Source organism: Melozone crissalis, unplaced genomic scaffold (assembly GCF_028551555.1).
Source record: "Melozone crissalis strain CALT ecotype California unplaced genomic scaffold, PUWL_Pcris_2 ptg000036l_1, whole genome shotgun sequence".
Lineage (NCBI taxonomy): Eukaryota > Metazoa > Chordata > Aves > Passeriformes > Passerellidae > Melozone > Melozone crissalis.
In genome coordinates this window covers 20,258,787-20,281,288 of record NW_026535814.1, presented here as the reverse complement: position 1 = coordinate 20,281,288, position 22,502 = coordinate 20,258,787, and the positions used below count along the sequence as shown (strand labels likewise).

The following is a 22,502-nucleotide window of genomic DNA, read 5'->3' as shown; positions in this document are numbered from 1 at the left end:
GCTGGATGGGGCTTGGAGCAGCCTGGGACAGTGGAAGGTGTCCCTGCCATGGCAGGGGGTGGAACAAGATGATCTTTGCGGTACTGTCCAACCCAAACCATTCTGGAATTCTACGATTCTATGAACTCCAGAACTATGATTTTTGCAAAAAAATATTTTAAGGTTTAAGAAATGGAAGAAATGGAAATTTCAAGAATTAAGAATTTTCCATTTTAAGAAATGGAAATCAAAAGCCCCTGGATGAGGCAGCTGAAGGAGAGGATGAAACAAAACTAGAGGGCAAACACCAACGGAGCAAGACATCCCTGGTGGCCCTGCTTGCCTGAACACAGCCTGGCCCAGGAGAGCAGAGATGCAGCTCAGCTTGGTGAATCTGAGTACTGTTATCTTCCACAAAATTAACCCAGCTCAGTCCCTGGACTTGTCATAACCAAGATGCCATCAAACATCACAGCTCTGCTCAATCCAACACACAGGGACAAACTACAACCCCACCACTACCACACCATGTGGAGGGAGTGGGAGGGGGCCTATGCAGCATTTCCATCTCTAATCCAATTAGCTGATCCCCATTCTCTCCAGCCTGAGAGTCTCTTGGCAAACGAGTGCTTTGAACATCATTCACTTTATCATCATTTCAAAATCCATTGCTCTAATAACAACTATCTTCACATTTCCCAAAGAAAAGCTAATTAAAGGGTGGCTTCCCATTTCAGCCTCCAACTTCTCCTCCCCTTCACAGAGGACAGCAGCAGTGGGTACCACACCTCCTTGGGAGCAGCCCAGATGTGTCCTCCAGCAGCTGTGAAACTGCTTGCACCAACCAGAGGATGGGGAACTGAAGGGACAGTAGATGTAGAAATCCTTCATCCAGAACAGTCTGTGCACCAGTCAGCAGCAGCACCAGTGCTCTAGAACTCCATAATACCCACACCAAGCTGGATGCAATGACCCTCATGATCCCTTCCAACTCAAGATATTCTATAGTTCTATGATTCTAAGTTGAGGGGCTACTTTTGCTGGTCCTGTGTTGCTGTACAGACAACACCTGGCAGAGGATGAAACACAGCTGGCAACTGGCAGGAACACAACCAGGGGCAGAATCCACAGGTCGTGGCACTTTCCAGCTCCTGTGTCCCAAGTTTGGATATTTACCCAATTGCTTAAGGTTCTTCCCAGGTTATGGAGGGCTCAATTGGAAATCAAGAGGCTTTGGGTCCATTCTCAGCCCTGACACCTTCTTGATGCATGACTTTGATCCACTTTCTCTGTGCCTCCCCATGTTCCCTGTCTATGAAATAGATGTGGTAATTCATGGAGTGCTTTGAGATCAAGGACTGAGAACATCTCTCAAAGGTGAATGGTCATTATTAAACTGCACAGGTAACTGCAGTAACAGGGCTGCTGAATTCTGTGCATCTACAGACTTAAAATCAGATCTTGAGGTTCCTGAGGTGATGCTTTGGGTCTACAGATGTGTTCAAAGAAGAACATGGCACGTAACAGTGTTTTCCCAGGGTTTGGAGCTGAAGAAGCAGAGCACACTTGCTGAAGGGGAATGGAACTAACCATCACTTTCTAGCCCATGCTACAGGAACAAGTGTACAGCATCCTGGTGCTCAGGTGCAAGGTCCAAGAGCTGTGATGCTTGTGGTAAATGGGTTGCCAACAAACAGCCAAGGAGTGAAGGACAAAACACCAGATAAAACAGGTAGGATGGTCATCACTGCATGTATGTGCAGAAGATGATTTAAGGAACCAAATGGGAGTTAGTTTATTCTTCACCAGAAGATTTCAGTTGGAGTTGGACTGTCTGATACAGCCTCAGGTCTTTCCTCCATCCCCACTTGCACCTCCTGTGGCAGCACCCACCACCTGCAGCCTCTGAGAAAACCCTGCTGCTGCTGCTGCTCATCCAGGGGTAACACATTAGAGGGGAGCTTTTGTATTTGTCTCTGGGCAAAACTCTTTGCGTGCCCCAAGGGAAAGTGAGTCACCCAAACATATGCTCCCCGTGTATGGTTCCTGTCACCCCCGCTCCCTGGGGTTCATAAGGCTATGGAGCAACAGAGGAGAGGAAAGGAGGGAGGGGGGAAGGCACTTAGTGATGCTTTATCAGATACTTCTAATGATCATAATTAAGCACTCTGAGCTGAAAGAGAGGCAGAAAGAATTGCTCTATCCAGATGGTGCATGAACTGCTTTGCAATCCGAAAAATGTCATCCCGACCACATTCAGCCCACAGGAGTGCCAATAATGGGAACACCTGAGAAGAAAATTGCAGAAGGATGTGGTCATATTTTAGATTGTGTATTATGCACTGAAGGGGGGAAAAAAGCAACAACCCTGGGTTAAAAGGACTTTTCATTTGCAGAGTGGAGTGCTCAGATGTTAGGAAATGCCATCATTAAGACTTCCTGTACCATTTTATTCCAGTCCTCTTGTGCAAACACATTGCGATTGTCTTTAATTACAAGTTCACATGCTATTTTTTCCATTCAGTGCACAGAATGGACTTTGCTCAGCTTACAAGCAGCTACTCAGAAGAATGTTTTTATTTTCTCATTCTTTTGACCAGGTTACCATACTTTATTAACTGTTCAAGGGCTCTCAACCTGCTCTGAAAATGAAATGAACTTGCAAAGCTTTTCCAGGGTATTAAACACTGCAATTGGAGAATGATGAACAAATCTCCATTCATACCACCCTGCATGGCAGGGTAGTAAGGTGCTCCCTAATTTGGACCACAGAAACTATTATGGCCACTGGGTTTTGAGTGCCTGAAGGACAGCAAAGGGTCTAGTTCAGGCAGACAGTGGTCTACAGGAAAAAAACACCCTCTGTGCCCTACAGCACAAAGAGCAACTTGGGAGAATTAATGCTTGGCTTCACTATTAATCTGTAGGTGAAAAGTTACGAGCAACAACAATGGAGTGTGCCTAAAGGGGGCCAGTGGAGCTGGGGAAGGGAATGGAGCACAAATCTAATGAAGAGCAACTCAGGGAGCTGGAATGGGGCTCAGCCTGGAGAAAAGGAGGCTCAGGGGGGACCTTGTGGCTCTGCACAACTCCCTGACAAGAGGGGACAGCTGGCAGGGAACAGGATCTGCTCCCAGGGTACAAGGGACAGGAGGAGAGGGAATTGCCTCAAGTTCTGCCAGTGGAAGTTTAGATTGCCTGCTAGGGAAAATTTCTTCATCCAAGGAGCTGTCCAGCCCTGGCACAGCTGCCCAGGGCAATGCTGGAGTCCCCACTCCTGGAGGGATTTAAAATCCATATTGATGTGGCACTTGAGGACATGGGTCAGTGGTGGACTTGGCTGTGCTGGGGAATGGTTGGTCTTCACAGTCTTAGAAAGCTTTTCCAACCTAAATGATCCAATGATTTGTTTATATAGGAGGCTTTCACACTCTCACAGACCTGTCAGAGATGAGTTTTCCCATTGCACACTCCCCACACCATAACCACTGAGCTGGCTCCTTAGCTTTCACCAACGCCACAATCCCTGGTGGCATTCCCCAAAACCGACAGCCTTCCCAGGACTTTTTAAACACCTCATTGGGTACAGCAGTGAAATGGGGATCACTCACCAGTCAGTGCCCTCTGCCAGGTACCTGGGCTGGGGGCCCATGGGCTGTGGAGTCTGCAGTTGGTGGCTGAAGTCGAAGCTGGGGTGCAGGCGGTGAGGCTGGACAGACATGCGCTCTTGGGCCCGCCTGCGGGGGGAGAGCAGCAACAGGCAGGGTCAGGCACACCTGGGCACTGCAACTCCTGCCAGGCAACCACGGGCAGCCCCCAAAGGCTGGGCTTGTGGACAGGTGTCCAAAGCCAAGCACTGCAGGCAGGTGTAAGTGGAAGGGGAACCCAGGGCTGTTGTTCCCTCACAGCCATCACACAGCAATCCACTCTCAGGCCCTGTGGCACCCAGATATGCTCAGTTTGCAGCAGATGCTATTTGCTGGCAATGTGCAGAGAAGGAAGGGAAGCCAAAAAACTTCTCAGCAGCTCTGTGCAGTTTGCACTATTTCCTTTTCTGCTGCAGTCAGCCCCATAAACAACACACAAAGTAAAACGTGCCCCTGCTCCAGCTGTGATCCATCATCATAAAGAAGCTGCAGGTTGTCTCATCTCCTGTGCAGTCCATAAACTCCTGGGGAACCTCATTCATAACCACATTACTCACGAGTGACTGAAAGCAGAATTTACTCTCACTGGCCTTTGCCAACATTTCTTTGGATGATGGACAGGCCAGGCTGGGTTCCAGGTCCTTCTCCCTCTGCTCTGCTGCCATTGCAGGCAGGGAAAAGAAAGTGCTAGAAAATACAGCAAGGTTTTTCTTGGGATTTGAGTCTCATGATTATTGCTTGTTTGAACTACTCAGGGGAAGAGTGTGTGCTGCTGGATCAGTGTCCACATTTGGCAAGAGACAAGGAGGATGCACAAGCAGGATTTGCATTACAGACAGGCTCCTACCCTTTGCTTGCTGACCAGTTGAACCATCAGAAAGAAAATCTTCAGGAAAAAACTAGGGCAAATGGAGCAGGGGAGACTGCCAGGTTAATAACTTTTCATGCAGCCTCAGTTCAGAGCTTCACTCTCAAAGGCATAACTCATATTCCCATTACTGGGACCTCCTGCCCCACGCCTGTAAGTGTTCTGACATCCTGCTCCACTGCAGCTTTCAAACACAAGCACTGGGGCTGGGCAAGAGGTTCCTGCCTTCTTCTATACTACAGCCCACTTGCAAATACAACACTGACAGCATTTACCAAAGCAGGTTCTGCATGAAATTGTGCTCTGTGCTTTTATTTGAATTCAGCTTATGACTAAGAGATAAACACTTGTATCATCAATTTCTCAGCCTGGAACATACTTGCTACCCAATTATTAGCTAATCATTAAATCCACCTAAAATCCAGTTTATGCATAACAAAACAATGATGAGAAGAACACACAATTTTCAGATAGAAAGGACATGGAAAGAAAGGGTTTTCTATCCATAGCATTCTTTCCAAATGAAGCATCATTGCAAAGTCTCATCCTCTGATTCTTGATCCATGGGTACAACCCACAAATAGCTTCCATATGTTTCCAAAAAAATCACTCCTCTCTCTCGAAACTCAATCAAGACAAGGCCAGGCATCCATTTCCATCTCTGCTGAGTTACAGCAATTCTCTCTGCGTTTGTCAGCTCAGTGTGGATTTAGGAGGCTCTCTGTGACAGAGTGTGCTGCAGGTCACTGGCATCACTCCCTCACAGAGACAGAAACCCAACCCTGAGCAGCACGACCTCCATGTGTATGACCTGATGAGGCAGGTGGGCATGCATGGGTTTGAAACAGCAGCTGTGAAGATGCAGCTCACGCAGGCAGAGACTGGAAAGGCCCCCAGCAACACCACCGTGATTCTCCCAGGTGTGACAATAATGGGACACACCAGCTGGGCACAGCAGGGATCCCCACAGGAAGGGCGCACCTTCAGGTGCAGCCTGCCCTTCAGGTGGGTTCATTTTCAGTGCACACAGGTGAGCTGGAGACGAAAACCCAACCCCACCAGCGCGGCTGTGGCTCCGCAGGCAACACGCGGTCGGCGCGGCCTCTCCACATCCTCGGGGATGCCCTTACCTGGGATGGGGCATGAGCCGGCGGTGCTGCGCCTCGAGGAGCTGCTGCTGGAGGAGGTATTGCTGGTGAAGCGCCTGAGGTAGGAAGGAGGGCCCGGCCACGTCCTGGAAGGGCAGGGCGGGCACGGGCGGCAGGGGCTGGTGCAGGGCGCCGCTGTGCTGGTGCGCGGGGGCCATGTGGGGAGCCAGCCCCGGCTGCGGCTGCACCGCGTGAGGCAGGGCGAAGTCGGCCGAGAGCTGAGGCTGGGGACCCAGGTGGAAGTGCCGGCAGGAGGTAGCATGGGGATGCTGAGACCTTTGAAAGGGAGCACCTGGAAGAGAAGAGCACATGGCCGTCACTGATGTATTTTCTGAAAAATCTCTCCACCGGGATGTTTCCTCCTGAGAAGCTTCAGCTTTTTTTCTCCTGAGAAGCTGGGAAGCTACAGCTTCTCCCTGTTTTGCTCCTTTGGAATGTGATTTGGAGAATTGCTTACCCAACATGTGAATTGTTTTTAATTAATAGCCAATCACAGCTATGTCGGGCTCTCTGAGTCAGTCACGGGTTTTTTATTATCATTCTTGGCTAGCCTTCTGATGTCTCCTTTCTCTTTCTTTAGTACAGTTTTAGTATATCATTGTAATATAATATAATATAATATAATGTAATATAATATAATGTAATATAATAAAATAATAAATCGAACTTCTGAGAACTTAGGAGTCAATTCTCATCTCCCACCCCATCCTGAGACCCACAACAACACCGCAAGAATTAATAACCACATACAGTGGTCATAGGGGCCAGCAGTGGTCAGGACAGAGCACCACCCAGGAAAAGAGTTGGACAAACAGCTGTCACTCTCCACTTGCAAAAGGTTTGTAAAAAAACACAAGTAAAAGGGAACAAGTTAAAGCTGATTACAAGAGTGCTAGTTTTGACTAATGGTGTTTCTTATCCAAGAAAATGCTGGAGCCAAAACGTAGGTTTGGGTTCAAAGTCCTGTTTTGGCTCCAAGTTGAAGTGTATGCTAATGAAAACTGCTTTGAGCTTGTTTTGGCTTTCCTGTCTTAAACAGAAAAAGAAAAAATTTTTAACAGAGCCTTTGGAGATAGAAAAGGGAATGATGGTTTTAAACAAAAAGAGAGGAGACTCAGCCTAGATAAGAGGAAGACATTTTTTGTGCTGGGGATGGTAAGGCCCTGGCACAGGTTGCCCAAAAAAGACATGGATGCATCCTCCTTGGAAGTGTTTGAGGCCAGGTTGGATGAGGTTTGGAGCAACTTTATCTAGTAAGAAATGTTCCTGCCCATGGCTATGGGGTTGGACTAGACGAACTTTAAAGGTCCTTTCCAATATAAACCATTCTGTGATATAGACTCAAACACTCTAAAAAAGGAAATAAACAACAAAACCTGTTTTCTAAAATATTTGGGTTCTGTATATTATCCCACAGAAGTTTTGAGTGTTTTCCCTGAACTGCAGACTTTTCCTGCAAGTCATTTCTTTGCCTCTCTAAAACTGTCTCATAGGCAAGGAAATAATCTCTGCTGTAAAAATCTTCCTCACACTGACTTCAGGACATGAGTGAGACAATTTCCCCTCTGACAGCAGGGATGGAGGCCCTGTGTGTTTGCTGAGATCCTTCAACAACCCATCCTCATGGGCTACAGGCAGGGAGAGAACAGTTGCTGGAAACACAACATGGAATGCTATGGGACCAGCCATGAAGCGGATGGGAATGAGGGAGAAATGAGGTGTGAAAGATATCCATAGTGGAGGCATTTTGCAAAACATCTGGCACTGGCTTGCACCTTGCTCAAGATCCCCTCTTGGACAGGCCCTTGGCCCAGTCTGGCCTGTTAATTCGTACATTCCTGGAGCACTTACAGGCACTATGCAAAACCTCTGGCTCTTTAACTGGGGAAAGAGTCAATTCAGAAATGAAGGATGGGGCTCGAGTGAGGCTATTAGAGATGCCTCTTTGCTAAGGATAGCCTCAGGATGGGACACCTGCCTTTTTACAGTGTTTTGAGCACCCCATCTTCTTCTTTCTGTTTTAATCTTTGTGAATGGTACAAAACATCCCAGAACAACAGCACCAAGAGAAAGTATTTCATCCCAAAGCACAAGCATGTACATCATGCCTTCTTCACCCAAATCCCTCACATCTCCCTGGCAGGCAGGGCCAGTCCATCACAGCAGCTCAGGGAGTCCTGAGCAAGCCAGATGCCAGCAGGAGAAACAACAGGAGAGGGCCTGTCAGAAATGGATAGGTTTGCAAAACTGTGCATAATTACACACAGCACCTCTTAAATGCAAACTAATCCTCCACAGTGCCCCTCTGAGAGAGAGCAGGTTACACAATATGTGCCACCCACAGCAGTGCTTCTTGAGGTGATAATTTCCCCTGCTGTCAGATAACAGCATGATTCGGCCACGATATTAATTAAAGCCAGAGGTGGTGGGATCAGACCTGCTGCTCCTCAATGACAGAGCTGCAAACCCAGGCCAAAGAGCCACTCACATACCCTGTTTCCCTGCAAGTTGAATTTGTTGCTGGTGGCCTGGCCCAAATTCACCACAAAGAGGTAAAGGCTGCATAATAATGGGGATCCTGCACTTCCCCTGGCCCATTCCTGGAAGGAATAGTGAGGAGAAGCCTCTTGGCTGCTGTGAGGAGCTCATGGTGAATTGCTCAGCCTCTGATGGCCACCTGTGCTCTCCCAGGCTGCAGCAGGTCACAGGTGAGCCATTGTGCAGGCCTGGAGACAAGGTGTGCGAGCAGGTGAAAGTGTCACACCCTCTGCACACACCAACACTCCAACCTGTGCCACCACGCTGAGGTTCAGCTGAATTCCAGACAAAAATGCCTTCGGGCCATACCAGACAGTGAAACCCAGCAAGACTCCCCCACATTTCCTGGGACACGTTCTCTAGCACATAAGTGAAGCAGAGAAAGCCTGTCTCTCATCTGCTGTGACTCTCTTGTCTCTCGATGCCTGGTGTAACCTCAGCCCTTGATTCCCAGCTTTTACTGAGTTGTGGGAACCCTTAATTCAGTTAAATCTCTGGAGGGCCTTTGATGCCAGAGCCATGGTGAGCTAGAGAGCACCAGGTGGGCAGATCAGCTGGTCATGGTTTTGATTTGGATTTTGCTTCTCATACAAAGAGAGTCCTTGAGAGGAACTCAGTCATGCACTTTCCCAAGGTCCAGAACACACAAACTTTATCTGTGGTATGTGTGCAGGAAGATACACAGAGCTAACCTATCTGAAAGCAAAAGCCTAACTCATTTTGTTCTGGTACAGAGTCAATTAGCCTTATCTGTAGGAACTAATTAATTAAATAAAGCATTTTTCAGTATTTTTTGCTAGTGCCTACTGGTGCAGTGATGCATGTCTCTTCATTGGAATAACACCGTCAAGATGTGACCGAGACCATATGATTAAATAAAACCCATCAATTTGTCTTAACATAACACATTACCCTACGTAGTAATTGTTCATTCTCTTCAACTAATCCAATTGCTGATGAGGATTTTTACAGCAAAGCAAAGACTTTGGGGAATACTTCAGCAATCCTATGCTTATTAGCAGTTATCCAATTACACTGCTGGCATAACCAAGCCAGTCTGCAAAACAAAGAGCCAGTCCTCACTAAGCAGGGTGCTGGTGAGCCCCAGAAAGCCCTGGCAAACAAATAACAGCTCAAAACAGAAGATTACATTTTAAAGTTAGCTGCTTTTGAGTTTACCTTCTCCTGCTCATTGCATCTAGATGCAAAAGGCCCTGGTGGGGGTTGCTTTCCCAGCCCACGTTTTGGTCTGGTGTACAGAAGGTAAATGCAGTGTCACCCTGCAAACATGAGCTGAGCATCCTTGTCCAGGTAGCTCACCACAATCAACAATCAAAAGCAGGCACTCATCCCTTTGAATTCCACAGAGGTTCACACATTAGCAGTGTCAGGGAATCACAGGATTTTTAAGGTTGGAAGAGTTCTCTAGGATCAGAGAGCTCATTAACCCAGAGTCGTTGTGTTCAACCCTTGCCCCCAGGTGCCACATTCCCATGATGATTGAACACTTCCAGAAGTGAGGACTCCACCACTTCCCTGAATGCCTCCTCCAGAGCCAGACCACACTTTCTGTGAAGAAATTTTTCCCAATATTCAACCCAAATCTCTCCTGGAACAGCTCAAGGCCATTTCCTCTCATCCTATCCCTTGTTCCCTGGGGCAGAGCCTGACCCCCACCTGGCTGCCCCTGCTTTCAGGGAGTTATGGAGACGCAGAAGCTCTATTAGTGATTACTTTGCTACCACAAAGTCTTCTCCCTCTTTTCCAAGCCACAAGCGTGGTCCTAGATCACACTTGCATTGACACCAACAAGCATAAGCATTGTCCATAAGATACCGCAAGAAAATTGAATTCACGGATTTAATCTGCTTTTTGCCTGGATAGCAATGTCTGCCACAGCAGAGACTAATCCATGACTAAAACCGAGTCCTGATACCACATTCCAGCTTTTGTTTTCACTCCCCACTGCAAGGGCAGAGCTGACACTTCCATTAGCCAAGCTTTGGGGACACATCCACAGCAAAGACAATGAGGAGGCAAAGTGTGCCTATCATGCTCCAGGATCCTAGTTCCCCATCACCTGCCCAGTGGTGCCCACGTGAAGGCAATGTTGCTCTGGGATCAGCAAGGCAGAGACTTTCTTTCAGCTTTATGAGCTCAAGTTTTGGTCGTCATACCACAGAAGGATTCTCCTCCTCCATTGGGATACTTTGATTTTGCAGGAAGAGAGATTAGCCAGATCTTGGATGTTTTTATGGGCTTACCCTCCATGTCCAAACACCTGCCTTCTCCAGCCCAAGAGACAATCACAGAATCCCAGGACTAAGGTTGGAAGGACCACTGGAGATCATCTAGGGTCCCTAGAACACATTACTCAGGATTTTGTCCAGCTCTTTAATATCTCTAGGGAAGATTTTCAGGGAAGTCCACAGAGGCAAAATAAAGTCCTCACCAGCCCTAGAGAGGCTTTTGACCCAAGGCCAGCCTGGAAACACCTTTTGCTGTGCCCAACCTGCTGGTTGGGATGAGAGAATCAGCCCCTTCCATGAGGCTCACTGGCATGCTCCTGGTGCCTTGAGTAATTCCAGCTGCCCCTGTCTGGAGCTGTGGAGAACTGATTTACCTGGGATACTGTCAGGCTGCCCACCAGCCAAAAACCATTTTGTTGTCCTGACGGTGCTTCCTTTCATTTAAATGCTGTTGCTGTAGCAGATGATGACAGCTCAGAGCAACATCAGATCAGCAGCTCTGAGATGAGCAATGCATCACATCTGTGTCAGCAAAGCAGGTGATTATTTGCTCCAGTTTTGGGCAGTTTTCCTTTCACAGGTTGAGGCCAAATGTCCTCAAAAATGCCCCCAGATGCCCACACACCCACCTAAGCTCCCAGCCTGGACAGCACTTGTTGCCTTATGCTCAGCTAAGCCACGGAGACAGCTAATGCCTGAATCTAGATAATCCAGCTCTAAAAGGTGCTTTGCAAGCCTCAGAATTTGTGATAATACATGGATACTGAGACAGGATCTGCTGGAGAAATGAATCATGTCTTGGGCCAGCCAGGCTGTCTGTGGGGTGGGAAAGAGAGCTGGGTGGTTCTCTGGCCTAACTGGGGACAAGTCTGACCCAAAAGAGGCTGTGGCATTTTGTGATGGTGTAGGGCCATACGGCCAGGGATGCCCTTGGGTGACCACCACCACCATCTCCCTGCCTTGTGCAATGCTATGCTGGTTGCTGCTTCCAGTCCCACTCATCTTCTTTGATCACATCCTAAAGCCAAGTTCAGCACCAGGGATCAACAGGATCACCCAGCACTTGGGTGATTCCTGCCACTGACAGACCATGAGTGTGGACAGTGGCTGCCCCAGCTGGCCTGGCTCTCCTCTGCTGCTGTGAAGCTGCAGCTTCACACTGTGATGCTGAAAACCTGCTATGGAGCTGGGTCCGTGTGACACCCCAGTGCTCTGGGCCTCTACAGCCTGCAGTACACCCCACAGATACCCAGCTCTGCAATCACACGATCACAGAATGGTTTGGGCTGGAAGAAGTCTTTGAAGGTCATCTAGTTCCAATCCCCTGCCATGGGCAGGGACATCTTCCACTATCCCAGGTTGTTCCAAGCTCCATCCAGCCTGGCCTTGGACGTTGCCAGGGATGGGGCCCCCACAGCTTCTCTGTGCAACGCATGCCAGGGCCTCACCACCCTCACAGGAAAGAATTTCCTCCTAATATCTAATCGAAACCTACTTTCTTTCAATTTGAAGCCATTCCCACTTGTCCTGTCACACCAGGCTCTTGCCCTGTCTTTCCTGCAGGTTCCCTTCAGTAACTGGAAGGGAATGAGGTCATTCCAAAGCCTTCTCATTCCCAGGCTGAACAATCTCTATTCTCTCAGCCTTTACTCATAGGAGAGGTGGTCAATCTCTATCTGATAATCTTAGTGGCTTTCTCTGGACTGGCTTCAACAGATCCCTGTCCTTGCTGTGCTGGGCACCCCAGAGCTGGAGGCAGCTCTCACCTGAGTGTGGCAGAGGGGTAAAATCACCTCCTTGATGCCACAGCCTCACAGAATAATTTAGCACCATAAAATACAATAATAGAATCGTTTGGGTTGGAAAAACCCTCTCAGATCATAAAGTCCAACCCAGCCGTGCCAATCCCCCTGCTAAACCACATCCCCACCTGCACTGTGCAGACAATCCTCCACCAGCCCGCGGGGAGGCCTGCTAAACAACAATCTACAAAGCACCCAAAACACTCAGCTGGAAGCATCACAGCCTTCAGCCTCAGACTGAGGAAGGTACAAATTAGTTTTTAGAAAGCAGCAGATGATGCAGGCCTGTGGACAGCTGAACCTGCTCGGCTGCTCGCTGCCATTTCCACCCTTCGCTCTCGCAGGCGTCGAGCGCGGCAGAAACCCGCAGGGAAACTCAGCACATCCCCCTCACCACCTCTTTCTCACTTCCACTGCTGCTGCTTAGGGTTTTTTTCCTTTTCTCCCTCTGTTCTACAGTTATATTTATTGTTTCCATACATTATCCAAAGCAGCACAGACATTTTTTTCATTAGCAGGAACGCTCCCTTTGCACCCCCGGGTGAACCCTGTGAATTATAAATTTTGCCAGGTTGGTAAGTGACGTTGAGTCACAGAAATACACTGGTCTGGTCCTAGGTGATTCTGCCACTGGGGATTCTCCTTTAGCATCAGTCAGGGTTTGACTTCATCTAGGCACATGCATATTTATCCACCCACCAGTATTTCAGCCTGAAAGGCTCAAGGGATCCGTGTGCTCAGTCCAACACTGACCCATCTCTGAGATGCAAAGCCTCTGCGTAACCCCTGCAGCCAGACAGGGGATGCTACAGGCTTTTAGAAAAGAAAAACCCAGAAAGCAGAACTATTTATTTCCACCTCCCTTCCTCAGGCTATAGCACTCTTGATGCAATCAGGCTCCTGGTAAGAGACACAAGAGCTGGGATAGGTGTCTGGAGCAGACAGCTGCAGCCAGGGAGCCCGGCCACCTTCGAGGGGAAAGCAAAATCTGTCTCATGCTGTTAAGCTACCTGCAAAGCATGTGAATATGTCCCCTGGGTAAGGCAACCTGGACTGCTCATTGAGTCCCCTGTGGTCTGCACGTGGGGGCTGGGGGTGTCAGGGAGGCTGGGGCTGGTTCACATCCAGGTCCCATCGTGGCAGAGGGAGGTGGCAGCTCCTGGAGAGCCCTGGCTTTGCTCACTGACAGCTTTTACAGCTGAGGACGAGCTGCCTGTTGTAATCAGCCAAGCTGAGGGATGGAGCCTGGTTGTCTCACCCACTTTGTCCTGATTAGACCCCCTGTGACCCCTCGTCCTGGACTGGGCAGGCAGATAAGCCCCTCAACAGGAGCCCTTGTGGTGCCTCTCTGAGCACCAGGAGAGCCTGCCAGGCTTTTACCAGCCCAGGAGCCTGCAGCTCCCTTCCCTGGATGTGCATTAAAATTCCCCTCGGAGCCAGCAACACGGTGGGAAGTTTGCATGGGCCCTGACAGCGTGCAGTGAGTAACGGCCAAAATCATGGGAGCAGCTCCAGCTCCACGTGGCACATGGAGAAGGACACCACAGGGGGCTCGCACTACAAACAAGCTCCTAATTGCCTGGTATCATCACACACGTGTTGATGCCTTCAAATTGTTTGTGACCATACCCTTGTGAAATGAGTGAAAATTCACTTACTGATAGGAAACGAGGTATGACAATCACAGAACAATTGAATGGCTTGGGTTGGAAGGGACCCTAAAGATCACCTAGTTACAACCCCCCTGCCATGGAAAATAAAACATGAAATAGATAACCCCTCAGACCAAATTAAAGGTATTCAGCTGCATAAAGGCTGAATGGTCTGGCAGAGGGAGATGCTGTCTCACTGCTGTTACAGGACAGCTGACTGCAGGGTGAGGATGAAGGAAGAGGAAAGAATGCAAGTGAAATCTATCAGGCAGGAAGGAATCTGTCTCACTTTCAGCACCTTTGCCAACAGCTTTCTCATTTCATCCAGTGAAACTGAGAATCACAGGATCCAGTCGAGGTTGAAAAAGACCATCAGGATCACTGGGTCCAGGCATTAACCCAGCACCACACATAACCATTCCAAATATCACATCCAGACACCTCTCAGACACTTCCAGAGATGGTGATGGTTCCACCTCCCTGAGCAACTTATTCCAATGCCTGACCCACTCCAGCAGCGACAAAGAAAAATTCTAATATCCTGTCTGAACCTCCTCTGGCACCTTTTTCCTTGTCCTGTCCCTGTTCCCTGGAGCACAGCCCGACCCCCCCGGCTGTCCCCTCCTGTCAGGAGCTGTGCAGAGCCACAAGGGCCCCCCTGAGCCTCCTTTGCTCCAGGCTCAGCCCCTGCCCAGCTCCCTCAGCCTCTCCTTATATTACTTGTTTTTTAGACACTTGACCTGCTTTGCTGCTCTGCTGGGGCAAGATGCAAGAAGCCAAAAACCATGCTAAAAATAATGGGCTGCCAGCTCCAGGGTACAGCCTGCCATCCCTCTTGTCCAGTGCCAGGAAAGTGGTAAAGGACCCCCAAATCTGTGGCTGGGAGATGCAATAAATGGATAAAGACTATTTAAATTTGCCTTATTTACTTGTTGAGGTGGTGCTGTGCCAGCAAGGAGTCAGGATGAAGGGCTGGTCTGTGGTGGCTGGTGGAGCAAATTTGTGTCCTGGGTGCCAACTTGAGGTTCTGGAGGTTTATCATCTCCTGCTCAGAGTCTTTCACACCTGATGGAAAAGTGCTTCAAAGGAATTCAGGGGAAAGGGGCTCAGATGGGCTCCCCAGTGCTGATTAATTCTTTGGTGGTCACAGCCGCCCTCTTTGCACTGTGCCTCTGTGCAGGCAGAACACATCTGAGCTTTTCCCAAAATCCTCAAAAACACAGACCTCAGAGCCTGCTCAGTGCCCCTGCCTGCTTGTACAACCCCCAGTCAACATCCTCTCGCACTAATGAAGCCTCTCATTAATTGCTGTACATGAGCTGGTGTGGCTCAGGGTGCCTAACGCAGAGCACAGCATCCCCTCCCCTGCACACCACACAAGGAAACCACGTGCAGCATCAATACACCAAAAAAAAAAGATGAGGTGGGACCCTACCAGGGCCTAAGCTCAGCATTCAACAAAAAAATCAAAGCCCAGCACATGATGTGATTCTTAGGGCTGTTCTGCACAGGGCTCAAAGCTGGACTCAGTGATCCCTATGGGTCCCTTCCAACTCAGGATAAGCAGTGATTTTGTGATTTACAGCTGGCAGTGACCAGCGTTAATCAGCATATTTACAGAAAATCATAGATAGTTAAGGGTTGGAAGGGACTTAAAGATCATCCAGTTCCAACCCCCCACCTCTATTTACACCAAGACTGAAGAGGTGCTGAGGGCTGGGGATGGGAACCAGCAAGAATGAGGGATGGGATGCAGCCAGGCAGCCTGGACCCATCACAGGAGGGAGACAGCTGTTTATACAGCACTGGATGAGAGTTTTTTTCCTGCAACTCTTTCCCACTAGCTTCAGGGGGGAAAAAAAGTTTTGTTGAAGCTGATGTTTCACAGCAACGTGTTGAATCCAGCAATATTTTCCAAGGAGGAAGGAGAAACACTTCAGTAGCGTTGCTACACTTAAAGCTGTCTTTTTGCTTTTATACTTCTCACTGTGTTTTAATTATAGCCTTATTCTCAGTGTTGAATTCGAGGGTGTATTTGAGATTTTTGGATCATCACATTAAAAGAAAAAAAAAAAAAGCCACATTGCGCTGGGAGAAAACGTTTTCTGGGATTTAGTGGTCTCAGTTTCATTCCTCTTCTCCCAGGCTCTGGAATGTCTGGAGGGATGGCATGATGTTTCTACAGCCTGGCATGGCGTTTCTCACCCAGCACAGCAATTTCTCCCCAGGTTGCCCTGTTTTCTCTTGGGTTTAGGCTCAGCCCTGCACACCTGCCAGGAGCAAGCCCTGGAGGAAATTTGGCTTTGGAGGTGTTGAAAAGCCCCTCTGAGAATGGTACTTTAAATAATGTTTCTCCTTTATGTTGGGTCTGAAGGTGCTGGGGAAGGAACAGCTGACAGGAATCGCTTGACCACAACTCCCATGCTAAAAGCAGGAGCCACACTGCGGGTCTCATAGGCTTTTTTGGGCTGCAGGGCTTATGTCCAAGCAAAATTCCAGCAATTCCAAGGGCAGAGAAGGTTTGGCTGGTACCTGAACTTTGCCCATCAGCCCAATTCTGTGTGCTCAGCCGCCCCTTCTCCCTCACCACCATTCCATCCTGCGTGCAACCCAAGCCTGTTCTGCACTGCTCTGCATTGGAAAATACCAAAAAAAGTTTGAGTATTCCCAATTTGTGGAAAGACATCTGGGCTCAAAGGCTCCTCTCCAGGGTCTGGCCAGTTATCTCAAACTAAAAAAATAAAAATGTTGAAAAGGAAGTGGAGTAGGTCTGAGTCCCCTTTGGCCAAGGGAGCCAATAAAGCTCAACTTTTGTGGTTTTATATTGCTGGCAGGGTGATACATCCATGTGAATGAATCCCCAGCCTGGAAATGTGGTAATTAACCAGGGGAAGGAATTCATCCCCTATTTAAAAATAAGAAATAAAAAATCCTGGCATGACAGCAGCCTATTACTTGGCTCTCCCTGCAATGGGGAAGCATTTGGAGCAATCCCTATCTCTGCCCTTGAGAATGCAAAAACGCGCTGACTTGTGCCTTCAACTTTGACAGGCAGTGATAGGCTGCAGCCAGTTGTTTGGAAAAGGAAATTCAATACTTGTGTTTCCAACGTTTCCTTGCTTTCACAGTGTCCAAAGCCTTCCCCAGGCATTTGGAAGTGCTCAACACCTGCCTTAAAAACACTCTTAACTGCTCCTAATGACTGGCCAGGGAGGTTTGCAGCAGCTCCCTCCTACCGGTAATGATATGTGGGACATCCAGAAACAGGCAAAAAGCCAAAGCCATCGGGGGGAAAACATCCAGCCAGACATTGCAAGGGCTTGGCAGGGTCTTGGGGGCTGCTCTGCATTGTTCATGGAGCTTCTTAATGCTGTGACAGCCCCAACCAAACACAGCCAATCCTTAGGGGTCTGAACTCCTCATGGAGCTTTGACCCAGAGAGGGAGTCAGTGGGAAGAGCCAATGCCCTCAGGTGACTCTGATCCATGTTTAAGTCAAAGGTTTTGTGATCACCGCTGGTCTCACCCCTGCAGGAGCTGAGCACCAGCCCAGCACACACTGCAGGGGCTCGGGCAGGAGCAGAGTCCTGTGTATGGCCATGCCCCATGGGCACTGGGGATCCTGGGATCACCCACAGCCTTGGAAACCACAGCACCCCAGCCTTGTGCCAGCCTCCACATCCCCTCCCTCCACAGCAGCTTTTGGCTGAGGACCTGTGTGGTGGTCTTTGCCCTTTCCTCTCCCACACATGTTGTATCCCCACAAAGGGGTTTCCAGGGAAGGCTTTCCATCCTGTTCTCCCACTGTCAGCAAACAGGGGAGAGATTCCATTTTTTGGAAGACATTGTTTGCCTGACCTGCTTTAAACCTCCCCTCTAGGGACAGATTGGAACAGGCATTGAAACCTACCCTGGAAACACAGAGGAGGCTGCTCTGGGCGGGTTATTCTGCATCAATCCCCATCTGCCTCTGTTTTGCACGCATTAATTCCCCACCCACACACCCCTTGTTTCAAATGGGACTGTAATAACCAGCTGGGTTTTCCTGGAGGATTTATTTATCTGCATCTTAAGCCCGGGGCTGGGAGATTCCCATCCATCATGTCCACAGAGTGCAGGGTGAGTGGCAGTGGTTTGTGGGGAGGAAAGCAGGTTTGGGAGACAGATGGAATGTCTCAGCATTTCTAGGAACAGCACATCAGTTTGGATGGGAGATGTTTGGCAGCCCAGCCTTTCTTCCTTTCTGGCTCTCTGGCAAATCAGCCCCTAAGCCAGAAGATTTTGGCAGGGAGTCAGGACATGGGACACCCCCTTGCAAAGGGATTGGTTGACGACGGCATGTTTCAGGTCACCCTCTGGGCTTTATCTTAAATCCTGTAATCCTATATCAGGTAGGGGATTTACCAGCCTGCATGAAACCCTCAGAGTGCCAGGAGGGTAACTTGTGCAGCACCTGACACTCAGGGAAGACAGTATAATGTGTAGTCCCCCTTGAGTTTTTACAGATGGCTCAGAAGCCACACCACAAAATGTCCCTCCTCACCCCAGAAGGCAGTGAAAGCTCAGCAGCTGGTTCCTCTTTCAAGTGACATTACACAGAATACAGGAGCCTCTCACAACTGCTAAGGTACAAAAAAAAAAATGAGGATTATCTCTTAAGAGAGAGCAGACTGCTCCTAGGAGGTGGGTGTGCTGGGTGCAGTGCCAGAACAATGCTAGCAAATCCCCTGTAAACCACTCTTAAGTCCCCATCCTGAGCCCAAGAGCTCAGCCCCACATCCAAAGCACAGTGGGGGAACGACTGCACCTGTGGAGCCCCTGCAAGTTCCCTGTCCCCACTGGACCTCTCCATTTAATCAGCCTAAAGGATTTTGGAGTTCAGACCATCAGTGTGCTCTGGTTTGAGGCACCCAGGGCAGCATCTGGGCTCAGGGTCCAAGGCTGATGTGGAGCTGTGAGAGGTGCAGTGGATGCTGGCACAGGTCAGGGCAGCTCAGCAGTTCTCTGCACTGAACTGACTTGAACTCAGGTTTGGGAAAACCCCAGCTACTGTGAGTCCTGCCACGCTGTGTCCTGGCAATTCCCCTTTTACGCTCCATGAATAAGAAGTCTGTGGCTAAAAATCAAAGATCCTGGAAGCCTGTTCCCTATTAAATTTAATATCCCAAACTTTATAGGTACATGTCACTCCAGGAGAGACGGAGCTGTGTTTAAAGTACAAGGGAAACGTCAGGTCCTTGATGTGGAAATAGCTCTTACTTTACATTTCTGCATGAGGTCCTGGCATGAGTTAGTGCTGCTAAGCCCTGCTGTAATAACATATAAAGGAAAACTCTAACCAAACACCAAAAAAAATATGTATTTTATACAGCTAAATGTAAAGTCATCCATCAAAAAACCTGTACAGGTGCTATTTGCAGGTGTCAGGCTATCTGAGGGAAAGTGAATTTTGGTAATCAGCAAACCATGAGCTCCCAGAGCCCCAGCAGCATCTGAAGGCACAAATGTTTGCTATATAAAAAGCAGGAGGTGGGGTTCCTTGGGAGCAATAAGCGCCTCAGATTGATGCCAAAGCTGGGAAGGAGGCTTGGAGAGGAGCCCAAGCATCCACCGTGGAGGCAGGCACTGCAGGAGACCTGTGATTCCATGTCAGAACCAGCAAAGGTAGAACCATGGCTGAGCAGAGCCTAAAACGCTGCCACACGTGAGCTGGGCAGGATGAGGTTTGTCCTCATCAGGCAGGCAATGAGCCTGACAAAACCCAGAGGCCAGGTCTGGCCTGCAGCAGGCACAGCCTGGAAACCACCTGCCCACAGCCAAAATCCCTTCCTCAGCACCAGGGCTGGTTGGTTTCCTAAAGGACATCCCCCTACTTGCACAGGGATTAATTTTGGGATGTGGGATGGAGAAGGTGACAACAGCTGTCCCTTCCAGCATGGAAATCCACCCCCTGTGAGTATTTTCCCCTCCCTCTGAAGCCAGAGGAGACTAAGTCCAAGGGATTTTCCACCACAATGGGAAGAGGAATCACATTCCTGCTTATTCCATCATAAAATCACAGAACACCGTGAGCTGGAGGGAACCCCCCAGGATCACCCAGCCCAGCTCCTGCCCTGCATAGACCCCCAGCAATCCCACCCTGGGCATCCCTGAGATCATTGTCCGAACCCTCCTGGAGCTCTGGCAGCCTTGGGGCTGTGCCCATTCCCTGGGGAGCCTGGGCAGGGCCAGCACCCTCTGGGGAAGAGCCTTTCCCTGATACCCAACCTAAACCTCCCCTGGCACAGCTCCAGCTGTCCCCCCAGGTGTTATCACAAATTGGTTTCTATTTATTCCATCAAGAGCATCCCACAGGGCTGCACACAACCCCACAGGATGCTGCAGATACAGCTCCATGTCAGGGCCAGCATCTCAATTCCCTACAACCAGCTTTGGACCCATCCTCCCTGAGAGAGTTAGGACTAAGTCAATGTTTCCACCATCAGCCTCACTTCTGAGGGGCTCACAACTCTCAGCATTTGTGCTCTCACAGTGCCAAAACTTGACGCAGAAACACATGGCCCAGATGCAGTTTTATTTGATAATAAATAGCTTAAATCTCATAAGCTATTTTTCATTTTGGCTTAAATGTGTAAAATGGGAAAAGAAAAATGTGTGGGATTTTTTTTTTCCTACCTTCCAATAATTTTGGAAAAGTAGATTATACTGAGTAATGGCAGGCTTTTTTTTTTCAGATGCAGACAACCAACAATGTCATTTCTCAAATCTTTTGCCTTTTTTACATCCACTTTTAATAGGATTGATTGCAGTGCCATCATTGCAGCCCCAGTGTTCTGGGGGTGTTTTGGATTATTCTATTTTTGGCAGGTTAAGCCTGAAGTTCTGTGAGAGTTAAAACACAGCAAAATTCCACGAGCCCTTTAACCAATAACGGTAATATTTTTGAGGATGCATTGCTGTTTTAACTGTGCCTCTGTGACCTCACATTTCTCTGGAGGTCAGCAATTATTGCATCCCAGCACTCTCTGCCCAGCCCTTGGGCGAGCACTGGTTTTCATCAGCAACCCGCCAGGATTTCAGCACTTTGGGATTTACTCCAAACTCAGGCTGTGCTCTACCTTCTCCAGCTACTTCCCAGTGGCCAAAAGCCAAGGAAACGCCCCAAACCCCCAGCCTGAGGACTTGGCTGCCCTTCAAAAGTCTGCCTCAGCTGGAGCAGAGAGAAATAGTGATTTTGTTCATATGGTCAGCTCCAGTCAGAGGAGGTTCCCCAGTGGGACACTGGGCCACTGTCCAGATGGTGCCACTGCCGAGTGATTTGTTATCTGTGGGGCTGGGATTTTTTCACAGAAGGCCATGGGGGGGATTCAGGGAATGAGAAGCTTGCACTGGTATGGGGAGCTGGGCTGATAATGGGTCAGAGACATGCAACACAGTCCAAGGAAGATTCTGCAGATTTCATAGAAATCCCAGAATGGTTTGGGTTGGAAGGGACATTTAAAATGACGTCTTGTTCCAGCCCTACTGCCAGGGACACCTTCCACTATCCCAGGCTGCTCCAAGCCCTATCCAACCTGGCCTTGGACGCTGCCATGGATGGGGCAGCCACAGCTGCTCTGGGAAACCTCTGCCCAGCTGCTCTGGGAAACCTCTGGCCTCCTCACCCTCACAGGGAAGAATTTCTTCCTAATACTCAATGTAAACCTCTCTTCTTATAGTTTACAATCTTTCCCCCTTGGTCTTTAAAATGTCCTGTGTAAAAAGTCCTTCTCCCTCTTTAATATCAGCACCCTTTTGGGCACTGAGAGGCTGCAACGAGGTGTCCCCAGAGCCTTTTCCTCTCCATGCTGGACAACCCCTTCCTATCATCCCCTCAGACCCACATCCCCCTTTCCTGGGAAGGAGGGCTGAAGGCAATTCTGCACAATTGGAAAGATTCCCCCCAAATTCTCCATCTCAATGCCCAGCTTGCAACCCAGCAGCATGGACAGAGCCTCCCCACGCACTGATCCCGAGGCTCAGCCTCCCCAGATCCCAGAAGATCCAGTGCAGTCTTGCCTCCAGGAGAGGGAATTTTGTGTCTGGAAGTCAGCAGGCACCACCCCTTGTCCCAGCAGGACCCAGGCTGCTGTCAGCCCTGCGTGCACGTGGTCTCCAGGAGGAGCAGGATGGCTGCCATATGGTACGGATTCACAGAGGAGCAGGCTGACTCACTGCATGGGGGAGTGGTGGATGGAAAGAAAACCCCCCCAGCACACAGGTACGTTTTGGGACATCTGTCCTCAGAAATGCCAGCCACGAGCCACCTTACAAAGCTCCTAGGAGAAGAGGTCACCCATGTGGAACGACTCTGCCAGGACACAGCAGCCACACCCAAGGAAGAAGCATCAGCCGGCTGCACTTTTTGGGGGAAGTTTTTGGTGGACAAAATGCAGCCCTGCATCCTCACAGCAGCCTAGAGACCTTAGAGTGCTTTTTTCCAGAGCCGAAAGGGGCTCCAGGAGAGCTGGAGAGTGATTTTGGAAAGGGATGGATGGACAGGACAGGGGGGAACGGTTTAAGCTGGAAGAAGTCAGATGTAGGGTAGATATTATGAAGGAATTGCTGGCTGGGAGGGTGG

At 49.2% G+C, this 22,502-nt stretch overlaps 1 protein-coding gene across 1 annotated transcript in view; it reads right to left on the bottom strand.

The window, feature by feature from the left end:
- ARK2C (arkadia (RNF111) C-terminal like ring finger ubiquitin ligase 2C) overlaps positions 1 to 22,502 on the bottom strand; it is a 52,193-nt gene that overhangs the window by 6,303 nt on the left and 23,388 nt on the right. The window contains exons 2-3 of the mRNA XM_054283561.1: positions 5,625 to 5,934; positions 3,591 to 3,716 (exon numbers count right to left, since the gene is read on the bottom strand). Coding sequence (XP_054139536.1) covers positions 3,591 to 3,716; positions 5,625 to 5,934 — 436 coding nt within the window. The remainder of the gene's footprint in view (positions 1 to 3,590; positions 3,717 to 5,624; positions 5,935 to 22,502) is intronic.